A 13,394-nucleotide genomic window follows, 5' to 3' on the forward strand; every position below is an offset into this window, starting at 1 on the left:
AAGAACCGAAAACATACGTTAAAATTAATTAAATATGCTGAAATGTGCGGAAAGAAGGGATTATGCTTAGAATTTATGGCTGCTAGTTACATTAATAGGGCTGAGAGCGATAATACTCTTAAAGAAACATTCTTAATAAAAAGAATCCAAAAGACAAATTGTCTAAAAGCGAAATATCGGAAAACAGGACGATTCGATTATACATGAAACAAAAGATTTCATCAATGATATTTGATTTTTGTTTTCCAGCGTTTTAATACAAAGAGTTAGCTATATTTTAATAAGTAACAAATCACATAGGGAGAATTCTATTTCGAGCCAAATTTACAGCTATTTTTTATGAAACATTTTTTTACGAACAAATATTTTTTTACAACTTTTGTTTTACGAAAATGAGAAATCTTAAAAAGAAATATAATTAATTATGTTGCAATTCGGTGTTCCTCCATAATGATTACTTGTTACTTATATGGATTATCGTATTAAATTATAAGAGCTTCAACTATCAGGCAGTGTAAATTTGCTAAATGCGTAAAATACTTAAGTAAAAAGCTTTTAATGAAATTCTTTAATGTCGTTGTACGACATAATTTTGAAATTAAATAGTTTTATTTAATAAAATCTTCAAGTTAAAACCTTATTTGGACAAAAAATAATTATTATATAGGTAGTACATTTATTTCAGAAGAAAAATATTTTGATGATAATAAATATGGATAACATATTTTAGAGCTCGCAGTATTCATCAAACAACAAAAAACAAATAAATCTTTCTTTTGTGTGATGCTAGAAATTATTATTTTCTTAAATTAATTTGTTTCATTAAAGAACTTCATTTATTGGAATAAATGATTGATATTATCCTAATTTTAAAATTTCTCTTTAATTTGCTACATAAATTCGAAACCTAAGTTTTTTAGCCCAAAGGGCGATAGCCAAGAAGGGCTATTAGTTTTGTTTCGTTATTTTGCGTCGAAAACGTAGCATGAAGAACACTTTTCAAATTGTTGCCACCAAATATTATCGCCCTGTGTTATATTTAAAATTAAATAAAATAAATAATGAAGATTTTGCATAAATATATGTATGTGTCTCCCCTTTTGATAAAACAACGGTACCTAAAGCCATCATATTTTCACTAACGTAATCCTCCACTGAATATGGGCATCTGTAAGCCCTAATTTGGAATTTGTTTTATTATCGATTTCATATTTCGTAACACTTTAACGAATTTTTCATTAACAAACTCAACGATTTCAAAGCGAGCAATGGCAACACTGTACGGGGGGGGGGAAATTATCTTCAGGGCGCGAGACCTAAAGAAATCCTAAATCAGAAATCCTAAAGATATGCTCTTTATAAAATTATTTTGCGATATTGCTCTTGAATCGAATTTTATGGTTTAAGTGCGAAGAATATGATATTTAATAAATAAAGGTACCCCTCTGGGTGTAATGTAAAATCTGAAAGCTTTTAGATTTTTTTATAACATATTTTTTTCTTCCTTCTCAGGAATATCGACTCGAAGTGAATCAGTCAAAAAGTTTAAAATTTCTTATATTAAATTTAAACGTCGTCCACATTTAAACAGTAATAGCGAAAAACTCATTTTCGATAGCTTTACGATTTCGATTAAAATTAATAGGTTTTAATATCCTTTAGGAGTCAACTGTTTAAATTTCCTAAATACGATTGAAAAAAAATCGATTAAGTAAAATTCGCCAAGTAGGTGATAAATTCTCCAAACGGCAGAATTGGCGTTATTTTCATTCGAGTTTACCGTAGTAGATCGCAGGAGGGAGCGCAGCTGTTGGAATGGCGCTGTATTTCTCCGTATATTTAATATTTATAAAGCTATTTAAACTATTATGTTGTACATAAACCGTTTTAATATGATACGTTACTGTTATCTCCGCGCAGTTTTGAACCGATAGCTATTTAATGATTTGAAATCAAGGAACAACGGTCTTTTAAAAACAGGGGGTGACTCCACGTTCTCAATGGCCATGCCATCGTTGCGACTAGACTGGTTGCCCCAGCTTTTTAACAGACATAACAAGCGGTAAGCAAGGCGATGCTCCTCGTTTCGTCGTCTCGTAGTGGTGTTTGAGGAAGGGAAGTAGTGAAGTGTGTGCGTGTGTGATGAATGTTATTGCTGTGATGGTCGCGCCCACGGTTGTTTACTGTCCGGCGCTGAGACCATATAACCGATGAGAAGCTTACTGTTATGGAAGCAGACGGCGGCTCTGAGCGGCAGGTGTATCCGCCGCACCTGAAAAGGGTTCTGAAAACTTATCAGGCTAGTGCAACTACCAGCTTGCATGGGCCTAACACTGTCATGGGTGTCTGGCCACCCGCCGGATCTGATGTGGTCACATCGGTCAGTCTGCCGAATCCAGTTCGCACCTTGACCCCCACCGATACTGCGAAGGTCAGTAGTTCCTGTACTACTACTGTTAGTGATACAGTAAAATTGAAGAAGGTAAGGCCGAGTAGCTCCGCTAGTTCAAGTACTGATGCCAGTTCATCAGCTCAGAATCTGGAGTATGACCCTTTTATAGCACCTCCTCCTTTTCCTATCCAACAACCTCCAATTTTCACTCCTGCAGATCAAAGCAGGTGTGAAAAATCCGAAACTGTTTTAGAATCTGAGACCATCTCTTGTTTCAGCGTAGGCGGTGAAAAACGATTGTGTTTGCCACAGATTTTGAATACAGTCCTCCGGGACTTTACTTTGCAGCAGATAAATTGTGTTTGTGACAATTTACACATCTTCTGTTCCCGCTGCAATTCTGAGCAGCTTGAGGTCTTGAAAGCCACCGGCGTCTTGCCCTTGAGTGCCCCTAGTTGTGGCCTTATTACCAAAACGGACGCTGAACGTCTGTGTGCGGCACTACTGGACAGCAACCCTCCAAAAGTGATTCCGAACCCAGACGTAAAACCGCCCTTCCAAGTTCGGGTGTATCATGAATGTTTTGGCCGGTGTACTGGACTCTATACACCCGATTTATACGCAGAACCCCGAGCACGATGCATCGAATGTGTTGAGTGCCATGGTCTCTTGAGCCCTCAGAAGTTCGTATGCCACGCTCACCACCCAAAAGAGAATCGCACTTGTCACTGGGGGTTCGATTCTTTCAACTGGCGGTCTTATATCCTTCTTGAAGTTGGACTTGAAGAAAATCCGCAGTTGGTAGAGATTCTGAGTGAAATGAAAAATCGTTTCGACTTCAACCACAAGTACAAAAGAAAACAGGTCAGTGTTCTCTTATGTTTAATTATAAAATTTTTATTCTAAGAATTTACTAATGCCGAAAGTAACTGTTTTTGTTAAATAAAACTATGGTGGAGTTGTAACTTACGAATGAGAAAAGAACTAACAAATTTATTATTGAAATGAAGTTATCATATATTCATAATTTAGGTAAAAGTACTATCTTGAACTGAAAACTATATTTGTTTATATTTTTTGCTTCCATGCAAAATGTGTGCAGTATTCAGTTATTTGATTATAGCATATAAGGGAGGGGGATAATTGTTTATTCCCGTTAGAAAAGCGCTTTTTTTTTTTTTTTTTTTTTAAAGTAAGTTGTGATTTTAATATGATTAATATGTAACCATTGAATTGGTGTTAATGGAATTACAAACTAAATTTGTTTGGATAGTGTTACATCTAAATCAGAGTATATTTTAAGGAATATCCATTCAATGTAATATTTATATGAAAAGTGGCATACTGTTTGCTATAGTCAATTGTTAAGAATTGGTGATAAATTTTGTGTTTGAATTCTAACAAAATTACTGAAAATAATGGTGAAAGGAAGATTTGTATGGCTTCTTTTTACAAAGTATGCTTTGAATCCTGGTTATGTCAATAAAGTGAAATTTTTATATTTAAACTAATACGAAATATTTATCAAGCAGATTGTTTGTATTTGTCTTGTACTGTCTGAATTTGAATTTTTCTAAATCTTTCCTTTTAAAATGTCGCAGAAAAATTTTCATGCTTGCTGTATGAAATTTTATTGACTATGCCAAATAGTTTTAAAAACATTAATATTTGACATGTGTAATTTGTTTTTTTATATTTATGGATTTAGATTTTTTGTGAGTAAATATAATGTAGTGAGTTTAATAAGTATATACAGGAATGTATTATTTCGTCAAATATCACAGAGAAACGATAATTCTTGCTGTATTAAACTTTGAATTCTCTGTGTCTGGGTAGTTTTAGAAAAGTTATTTTATGATGAGTGAAAATTTGGTAAAGAGGTGGATCATGTTTTTGTATTCATTTATCATGTTTTTGTATTCATTTATCATGTTTTTGTATTCATGTAAATTTTTGTGAATCATGATAATTATGTAATATATTTTTAACAATATATTTCAAAATATAAATATTTTTCTTTAGTTGATTGTTCATAATTCCTATAGCTTCCCAGAGTTATACATTATTATACAGGGAACATATTATATTGTGTGCATAATCAGAATTTCATATTGTTAATTTAAATTTTAATTTGAATCTTGATAGTTATTTAGACGAATAGCAAGATCTAACAGCCAAAGTTTAAACTGGTTATAGACTGCTGATAATCAGTTGTCCTGAATTAAAAGATAAATTTCCTTTTGAAGTGAAACTTGAATTACTTATATTTTGTTTTCATTTACATTAATTATTTTGACTGCCCTCATATTATATATGTAAAAATATATTTTGTAATAATTTGAAGGTTTGTAAACTTGGAGTTCCTAAATTCCAGACATGCTTTAACAAATGAAAATTTGAGATAGATAGTTATTGTTTTAGCTTTATTCTGAATAAATCAATTTCTGTATAAATTTTGTTATTTCTATCAAAAAGTACTAAAGATATTATCAATATTATGGTACTGGGAGATCAGTGGGCTTTCAGTCAAGTTGATTATGTCCCCAGATAGTTTTTGTGAGGTTATCTGTTGTAGTTTTTCAGAGTTATTTTTTCTTTCAAAGAAACACAATATGCTTTGCTGGCTAGGAGGGTCGGGGCTGTGCCCTTATAATGATAATGATGCTGCTTTTGTTGTTGCATTTTGAACCCAGATGCATTTACATTTAACTTTTCTTATATTATATTATTTATTGTTGGTAATAAAATTTATTAAAATGTATAAATAGTATTATACCTTATGTATTTTGAACAAAATATATAAGGTATAATATTAGTATCATAAATTTTAAATGCCACTGCTAATAAAACATTTTCTAAGAGTGCTTTAATTATAATGAACTTTTTGTTCATAGAAAACTTTGATAAGTATTTTTTAAATTAAATTATCTATCATCTCATCTACTTCTTTCTGATTAGGTTATAAAATTTAGGAAAGCATTTAGAATCAAATTTCTTATGGTTAATTGATGTTATTTAAATTTAATTTATGTAAACTGGTTACCTTATAAAATTCCACTATGCTTCCTTAAGTACACTAAAAACCTGCAGTCTAACTTAGAGAGAACAGTGTAAACCCTGTTGGAGATGTTACTAACATTATTATCTAATGTTATTAATTTTATGATATTAGTATTATTACTTTTACAATATGATTAGAGATTTGCATAAGAATTCTGACTGTATTCTGCAAATCTGACATTAGGGATTTTTCTGTTAAATTTAATTGTACATCTCTTCCTGCTTCCTTAATGAAATGACTTTAAATTATGCATGTAAATCTTAAATGTTTTTCTTTCTTTTTTTTAAAATCTTTTTTTCTGTTCTCTTTTTTTGGGGGGGGGGGAAGTTTTTTTTTTTTTTTTTTTGTTTGTTTGTTTTGTTGATTATAATATTTATTTATTTATTATTTTTTAACTAATGTTATTCTTGGAGAGTTTTTTGGTTGGCATTTTTACCTATTCAGGTGCTGTATTTCCATATTTGCATTCAAAGTTATCTTTCAGTGGCCAGTACCATCATTTCATTTTAATGTTTATACTTGATCTTTTGATGTGTAATGTATTATGTACGTATGCATGTGCGTAGTATCTCTTTCCTGTTCAGAATAGTATGTTTCTTTTGTCTTGCATAATCTGTAAGAAAATTTATCAGTTGAATGAATGAATTTTTATCATTATTTAAAAGTTTCAAAGTGAGTTTATTTTGCTTTAAAATTTATTATGAAAATATTTTTAAAGAAATACATGAAAATTAATGCAATATAAAACTGATAAAAAAGCAGTTTTTAAAATTTATTTTTTCTTATTATATTTCTCCACAAATTCATTTATGACTGATAGGAAATATTTTATCTAAAAACATTTTAAATATAAAATTATGGAAATAAAGACAATTAATATGTTGTCATTTTTTTGAATTCAAATTTTTATTTCTAATGTGTATTTGTGAAACATAAGAAAATGCAAGTCCATGTGATACAATCAAAAGTCGTTAATCCGGACATCAAAGGTACAAACTTTCTGCACATTATACGCATGCGCATATGCATTTACGCATGAGCGTAATACCTTTACGCATGCACTTTTAATGTATAACGGACGGTATAAGTTAAGCTAAAATTATCTATTTCAGTAAATGTTGCAGATTGCGATGTTCTTTAATCTTCGAATTGGATCCGGCTTATTATTTTTTTGCAGACTGTTAGAGCAATTTTATAAAAGTAAGCTTGAACTTTTGATTATGTCAAAAAGAATTTCCGATTCTGGAGCCTGCCAAAAGATCTACAAAACAAAACATGTTTCGATGTCCATCAAACAAAAATTAAAATTGCTGCAAAAAATAAATAAAGGCATGTCCTTTGTTTTTCTAACCATTCTGAAATCTGTTTATCAATTTTACACTGCTCTGCGGGGGTGGGGGGGAAACGTTGTGGTGCACAATGAACTGGAAGTTGATCTGTCAGCACTATCCTTATCTTCAGGGCAGATGTTTTTATTTTATTCGGCTTATTATAATTCCTTACTAAACATAGCATTTCATCTGGATATACTCGGTCTTTGATAGGATTTAAATCAAATTCCTCGTCATTATAAATATTACGAATACACATCAAATAGTTTTCTGGTTGCAATTTTCTAATTTCGACTATGCGTAATGTATGCTTTACGCATGCGCGCGTTGAAAGAAATGTTTAGTAAAGTAGACAAATAAATATTAAGCTTTTTTTTTTTGGTAAATTTTGATACCCTTTAGATCATAATGCTCTTTATTTCATAAATTACGGTTTCATATTTTTAATTTTATAATTTCTGCATGCCATCTTGCCAGATTTAAACTAATGATCTATAATCCGGAAAAACCGATAATCCAGAATCACCGACGAGTCCGCATTAAAGACTTTTGACTGTATTAAAGTTTCTGTGAATGTACAAAATGCTTGAAATTGTTTTTATTTGATATTTAAAAAATTAAGAATATAAATTGTAGTAAGTCGTTGTTTATCCAATGTGCACAATTTGCATTTTGAAAGTTTTTAAGATGCATATCTATCAATTGAAAATTTATTTTTGGAAAAGTACAATAATTTTGAACAATATAATTTCCTTGCAATACAATTTTTGTTACACCATCAGAAACATTTTTTAATTCCCTTCCTTCTGCCACTGCTTTCCCCCAACATTGTTAAAGGAATAAATATCGCTTATCAGCAACAACCTTGTTACAAGCTGTATTTAAATTACAGGCTTTGTCATCTAAAATTTTGTCACCTGGCTATTGTAGGTATTTATTCAGATATTAACTTAAGGTCCTGTATAATTATGTTAATATTTTCTATCTTCATCAAAAATAGTGGCAGTTTATTATTATTTCTGTGGCATATCATTTTACCACAAAATTCTCAAGACCAACCATTTTAAAGTAAATGCCCATTTCAATGTAGGAAGTTCTTTTTGTAATGTTTTGTAGTGTTCAGAGTATTCTGATTAAGCATCACTGATGAAAAAATGTTAAATTAAAATATAAGTAATGAAATTATTTAATTAATAAAGGTGCAGTAGGTTCTATTTTTCATTGAGCTGTTAAGGAAATTATATTAATTGTTGTTGTAAACGTTTAATCAAATTTTTTATTTCGTGATCAAAATTTGCATATCTATATATTACTTGTGACTGTGATTTTGAATTAGAAATACTTATTATTATTATTATTATTATTGCTGTTATTGTTGAGAGGGATATTTACTTTTAAAGTACATAACTTCTTAAAAATAAATAAATAAATAAAATAAAAATTCATTCAGCTTTTTTGCTAACACTTTTTCTCTGTGCTGAGCAACTTACAAATTAAGTCATTAACAGGTAAATAATGATTTTCCTGCCATCGCCTGAAACCATAATCATGTAAGAATGGAACAATGCAGTTTGCTTAACTCTAATAGAATATTTCCCTTGTCATTTTTATGCTCGCATAGTGAGAGTAGTTCAGTTTTCAGATGATTGGAAATTAGCATGAAATATTGTGGTGCTAAAATAGGCGGTTTAGACAGTATAGTTCATGAGGAGAGAAGGGGGAATGAGTAAACTGTGTTCCGAAGCTCGAGCAATGAAGAATAATATCCTAGATAGTGTCAAATGAGGTTTTTGTGATCGTTCATTTGTGACGTTCTGACTTAATTACAAGGAAAATAATAATAATAATAAAACATAAACGAAACTGTAAGATCAGACTAATGTACAATCTCTTCTGTTTGAGTATACAGTACAAAGTCCGTAATCCGGACTCGTCGAGGTTTCGGCGATTCCGGATTATAGATGATCAATTTAAATCTGGTAAGATGACATGAAGAAATTATACAATTAAAAATATTAAAACGTAATTTATGAAATAAAGAGCAATTATGATCTAAAGGGTATCAAATTTTACAAAAAAAGAAAAAAAAAAAAAAAAAAAGCTTAATATTTATTTGTTTACTTTATTAAATATTTCTTTCAATGTAAGTTATTTGCTTCGATTTTGTGCTAAACGTGCATGCGTAAACATTAAACGCTGATGCCTAACATTAAACGTGCATGAAGAGAAATTATAATCTAAAGGTTGTTTACTTTATGAAACATTTCTTTCAATGTAAGTTATTTGCTTCGTTTTTTGTGCTAAACGCGCATGGGGAAACATTAAACGCGCATGCATAAACGCATTACGTGCATGAAGAGAAATTATGATCTAAAGGGTGTCAACATTTACAAAAAAAAAAAGCTTAATATTTATTTGTTTACTTTATTAAACATTTCTTTCAATGCAAGTTGCTTCGTTTTTTGTGCTAAAAGCGCATGCGTAAAGCATACAAAAAAAAAAAAAGTTTGTGACTTTGAGGTCCGGATCATTCCGAATAATGGACGTCCGAATTACGGACTGTGTACTGTATATACTTATATGTTTTTTCCGTATAAAATTATGCCAGAATCAGTATCGTATTCTTCTTTCCTTTTTTTCAAGCATATTATTTTGATCATTTTCCTTGTTTTAAAGGTTGTTGCATTAGATTAACAACTGTGATAAAACAAACGCAGTCGTAAATATTATGGTGATTAATCCTTAACCTTGAAGAACATTGATTTCAAAGCAGAAGTGTGCTGTGGCTCATATTTTGATTTCTGACATCACTTGGCTTTGATTTCCTGAAATACTTATTCCAAATCTCAGCATTATTATTATCAAACAAAAAACAACTTTTAATTTCTTAATGGCGACTTAAATTTGTTTGCAAATTGATAGTTTAATTAGAAAGTTTTCCCCCAGCTGTACCTATGACCATGTCTGGTTACTTTAACGCTGTAGTGAGTGAAACTAAATCGTAGGGTCTATGCAGATCTGTGTGATTTTTAGCGAATTTTCGAGTGCTAGTTTGTTTATTTTTATAACTTGAGAGATATTAAAATATAATCCGGACTCGTCGAGACTTCGGCGATTCCGGATTAGGGATTTTTCCGGATTATAGATGATCAATTTAAATCTGGTAAGATGACATGCAGAAATTATACAATTAAAAATATTAAACCGAAATAAAGAGCAATTATGATCTAAAGGGTATCAAATTTTACAAAAGAAGCTTAATATTTATTTGTTTACTTTATTAAATATTTCTTTCAATGTAAGTTGTTTGCTTCGATTTTGTGCTAAACGCGCATGCATAAACATTAAACGCGCATGCGTAACATTAAACGCGCATGAAGAGAAATTATAATCTAAAGGGTATCAAAATTTACAAAAAAAAAATTCTAATATCTAAAAGAAATTAAATAATGAAGCATCTACATAAATGTATGAATGTGTCTCGCATTGTGATAAAACAACGGTACCTAGATCCCTCAAATTTTGAATAACGTAATCCTTCAGCGAATATGGGCATCTGGAAGCCCTAATTTGGAATTTGTTTTATTATCTACTTCATATTTTGTCAGACGTTAAAGAATTTTTGGTTAAGAAAATAAACGATTTCAAAGCGAGAAATGACAACACTGTACGGGGGGATGTTTTTATCTCCAGCGTGCAAGACTGTGTATCGGAAATTCTAAAGGATATGCTCGTTTTAAAATTATTTTGGCATATTGCTGTTGAACTGAAGTTTTTGGTTTAAGTGCGAAGAACATTATATTTAACAAATGAAGGTAAAACACAAGAAGTTAAAAAAACGCCCTCTTTGGGCGTAATGTAAAATCTGAAAGCTTCCAGATTTAAAAAAAAAATTATTTAGCTCCTTTAATTATTATTATTATTGAATTGATTTTGCCGGTTTATGCGTTTTCTTCTGGTAGAAGATGACACGTGACGGCGGTAAAATGGCGACAGTATGTATATTGCATTTAGTTTGATAACATAGGGTTTAAAAAGGTATTTTTACGTCAAAAATTCTTGCTTGTTACAAAAATAAAAAGAATTAAGAATTACAGTCGACATCCCCCTTTGCAAGAATGATAAAAAAAAGAAACCTAGTATTTTCACCACGATTGCGCTCTCCCCTTTTTTCCTTTTAGCGAACTTTGATTGTACACTTTGGCCACTATATATATTTACGAAACAATATATGCGTAATGTTACAAATTAGGTAGAACAATTGTAAATAATAATAATAATAATAATAATAAAAAAAAAAAAAAAAAAAAAAAAAAAAGAAATTAAGAAAGGAGAAACCTCTGTTAAAAGAAAAATACAGTTTCCGATGCTCATATGAATGCCATATGATGAATTAATTATGTGATCCTCGCGCAGGTGTTTGAAAAATAATCTGTTCTGAATTAGTGAAGTTCGAAGTCGGTACTTTCACCTAATCTCGAGTATAGAATTTTCATGGCTGAGTTTTCGTCTGCTTTTTCGCTGACTGACTGCTTGCGTAGAGAGCAAAATGCAGTTATTACGTATTTAGTTTCTATACTTACTGCCTTACAACACTTATGTTACAAAATTAATGCTACGAAGTCCTTTTGGGGAGGGGAAGGAGCTTAGCACCAAGATGTGTTTTTTAGTTTGTTCATTGTAGTGATCATTCTTAATTTTCTTTTTCTATATGACGATTCTTTGTGAAAAGACACAGAAATGCATAAGGCAGTTCCGATATTTACGCCTGACGAGTTTTATGTGTTCTTTGACAACTGTTCATGCCTAAAAGATTTCAGGGAAATGTGTGCTTCCCTCCTTTCTCTGTTTGAGATTGACCTAAAAGTAATGTCAAATTTGAAAGGGGGTAAAAATTCTCTCTCTCTTTTTTTTTAAACCATCCTTTTATTTTTATTACGTTTGGAATGGTGTGTTACGGCTTCAAGGTTTTAGTTTTCTTTTTTTTTTAAACCCCTCGTTCAACTTTGTATGCTCTTCGCCTGTGATTGTTTTTCGAGCGTTAACATCATTCTACGGCAGATCTTGGCGCCACCTTGTGCAAAGCAGTAATTTAAATTTTTTCACGAATTGGTGTATTCTTATGGAAAAAAAAGTATACTTGTTTATGTAAGATGTTATTTTTTATGCTGCATTTTTGCTTGGTTGACTTTGATTGCAGTGTTGCCCTAAATTTTTATTTAAAAAAAGTATGATCGACATGCGACTTCTTACATCTCGTTAAACCATAGATCATTCTGCAAAGAACGCAGTTATCTTCTTGTCTTCTTTCAGAAGAAAGAAGGCAACTGAGTTCTTCGCAGAAAGTTGGAAATGCAAAATATGTGATATAAACAATGCAAATTGTTTAAAAAATACTATACACTAAATCCGTTCAGAACGCGGGGTTATGACATTAACACATTGCGCGTAAGGTAAAATCGCTTTCTGCGAAGTTAACTTTCTGTAGAAAAAACAGGTTAAGTCAAATTAAAAAAGTACGTATAATTTATATATATATATATATATATATATGTGATGTACCAGCTTTAGTCGTAGCTTAAATTATCAGACGATAAGTTAAAAAAAAAAAAAAAAAAAAAGGATCCATTTATTATTATTCAGGAGAACTAGCAGTTACAAAATCAGATATCCGGAGTAAATAAAAAGAATTACTAATAACTTTTTGTATGAAGTTTACTGCATCGTGACATTTAAGAAAAAGCCCCCGATATTCTTTTGCGAGTCCTTTTATAGCCTCTGGAAAGGCGGAGCTTCAAAAAAAATTACGTCAGCCTCGTCAGCCAATCCAGTTCGCTTTAAATATTTTCAGAGCATTCTATAACTGTGCGTGTAGAAAAGGCGGGAAAAACAACGTGACTACGGGGCTGTGGATTTAATTCCACGTACTTTCAAATAAGAGACCGTCGCCATTAAAAAAGAAAAGAACATACAGTTAGAATTTTAAGTGTATTCTGCCTTCTTTTATTATTACATATATATATATAATTATCAATATGATTAAAAAGGGGAAAATGAAGTAAATGTTAATTGAAAGGATTTCTGTAACTGCTTAAAAAGTATCTTCCGCCCCCAAACTTTTTAAACATGAAAGTTCTGTTCTGAAAGTTCTGTTTTTAGGCGTAGGGGGAAAAAACGTGAAAGCAGTACCCTTATCACCACCCAAATCTATCACCACCCATTAGTAATCACCACCCAAATCTATGATTTTCTGCCAACGTTTTAGTTTTTTCAAAGCCTTCAGCCCAGAAACTTGGTGGCCGCGAATCCAAAAACAAATAAACCTCGTTTCGGACGTCCTGTGCAGAATGGAAGACAGCTCCATCAAGATGTAACTGCAGGTTTGAAAAAAGGTAGATTTCCGAAGGAAACGGATGTCGAGGCTATATGGTAGGTGTAGTGTAGTCCGTACAAAGTCCAGCCGGTGAATGGTGGTCTTGCATTATCTTGATGGAACATTACCTTTTTGCGCCGGAACTCAGTTCAGCGTTTTTCATTGGTAGCAGCGTCAACATGACTAGCATGTCGCTGTACGCCTTACTTTCGAACAAGGGGGTTAGAATAGAAGGAG

The 13,394-nt window shown here is 31.4% G+C and overlaps 1 protein-coding gene across 2 annotated transcripts in view; it reads left to right on the top strand.

Annotated features, from left to right (window-relative positions):
* The first annotated feature begins 1,808 nt into the window (after positions 1-1,808).
* Positions 1,809-13,394, top strand: part of Snoo (Sno oncogene) — a 361,064-nt gene continuing 349,478 nt past the window's right edge. For both annotated transcript variants that reach the window (XM_085813704.1, XM_085813705.1), the window contains exon 1: positions 1,809-3,256. In XM_085813704.1, the coding sequence (XP_085669830.1) occupies positions 2,228-3,256 (1,029 nt within the window). In that variant the 5' untranslated portion in view covers positions 1,809-2,227. The remainder of the gene's footprint in view (positions 3,257-13,394) is intronic.

The sequence above is a fragment of the Stegodyphus dumicola genome, chromosome 3 (genome assembly GCF_044657685.1).
Source record: "Stegodyphus dumicola isolate Sdum_Otavi_A_Nest chromosome 3, ASM4465768v1".
Classification (NCBI taxonomy): domain Eukaryota; kingdom Metazoa; phylum Arthropoda; class Arachnida; order Araneae; family Eresidae; genus Stegodyphus; species Stegodyphus dumicola.